Here is a 1376-nt window from a genome sequence, read left to right on the forward strand (position 1 = left end):
GCACCCTCTGGCACCAAATCCTGCTGCTCCAGGCTCTGCTGGGATGGCGGGAGCTGGGATCCCACTGCTGCCGGGCTGCCTGTGACAGGAACAGGACCCTGGAGTTCACGGGCACCTCGGGGTCCCTCGGGTCCCTGCCTGGCTGTGGGTGGCAGTGAGGTGGGAGCTGGCACAAGCCTGGGGTTGGAGCCCCCCCCTTCCTGGCAGCTCTTACCTGTCCAGCTGTACCTGCCCAGGAAGGTTGGGAGCATCCTGCTCCTGCCACAGGCTCTGGCTGTGCCAGCCCAAATCCTGTCCCCACCTGCACCCGCCAGCTCCAGGTGCTGCTCCTGTCAGCAGGGATTTGATGCTTCCTGGCAGGGCACACAGCTGGGGCCACTCTTGGCCTCATTCCTGCCCTGGAATTCCACAGCTGGATGGGGTCATGGACATCTCTCAGGGGAGTTCAGCCCCAATCCAGATGCTCTGATCCCAGCCTGGGTTCCCCACTTTGGCACACCACGGGCTCACAGCCCTTGGACATGCCAAGCTGGAGGGCAGCACTGGGCAGGACCATCCCCCTGCCAGTGTCCCTTCTGCTGTCCCCTCACCCCCCTGAGGCAGCACAGAGCCCCCAGCCCTGGCACTGGCAGAGAACGGAAAGTTACATTCGAGTGATGGGACAATTTTCCTTTTTTTTTTTTTTTAATTTAAAAACAACCCCCCAAATAAAATAAAACCAAAAATACCCCCCCGCAAAATAATAATCCGATTAAATAAAATGTGCAGTGAACATACCAATCAACACCTGTATGTGCGGTCCAACACAGTGCTTAAACAAAACCATAGACACAGGGGAGGGGGGCGGGCACGGGCGTCACTCCAAAAATAATAATAATTAAAAAAAAAAAAAATCAACTCCTTGTCTCTTAATTATGTTCATATAAATATATCAAGGAAGGAGGGCGAGAGGAAGGGAGGGTGGGAGGAGAAGAGGCCCAGGGGAGTGCCCGGTGCCCGCGGGAGCCCTACTGGGAGCTTGCCCGCTCCAGCACCCGCAGGTCGTAGTTCTTTTTGGCCACGCGCAGCTTGAAGCGGCTGAGGGATGTTGAGGCGGAGGGAGGCGTTTTGGGCAGCCAGAGGGCTGGGGAACACGGCCACGATGGTGTATAAGGCAGCGAGGTCACTGTGCCTGCCGTTCTCCGGAGTCCCGCTGTTGTCCCCGCCGCCTCCGTCCCCGCGGCGCCCCTGAGTCTCTTTGAGCCACTGGATTTTGGCACCGGCCATGGCGAGCTGCGTGAAGAGCTTGTCGGCCTCTGTCCGTGTGATGCCCTCGGGCAGGTCCGTCACCTCCAGCACCCGGCCCAGCACTCCGGGGAAGGAGCCTCGTGTCGCTC

At 58.9% G+C, this 1376-nt stretch overlaps 1 protein-coding gene across 1 annotated transcript in view; it reads right to left on the reverse strand.

Annotated features, from left to right (window-relative positions):
- Positions 1 to 912: 912 nt before the first annotated feature.
- The window catches only part of R3HDM2 (R3H domain containing 2), a 29171-nt gene continuing 28707 nt past the window's right edge, over positions 913 to 1376 (reverse strand). The window contains 2 exon segments of the mRNA XM_017728671.1: positions 913 to 1085; positions 1087 to 1349. Coding sequence (XP_017584160.1) covers positions 1008 to 1085; positions 1087 to 1349 — 341 coding nt within the window. The 3' untranslated portion in view covers positions 913 to 1007.

The sequence above is a fragment of the Corvus brachyrhynchos genome, unplaced genomic scaffold (assembly GCF_000691975.1).
Source record: "Corvus brachyrhynchos isolate BGI_N302 unplaced genomic scaffold, ASM69197v1 scaffold193, whole genome shotgun sequence".
NCBI classification, from domain to species: domain Eukaryota; kingdom Metazoa; phylum Chordata; class Aves; order Passeriformes; family Corvidae; genus Corvus; species Corvus brachyrhynchos.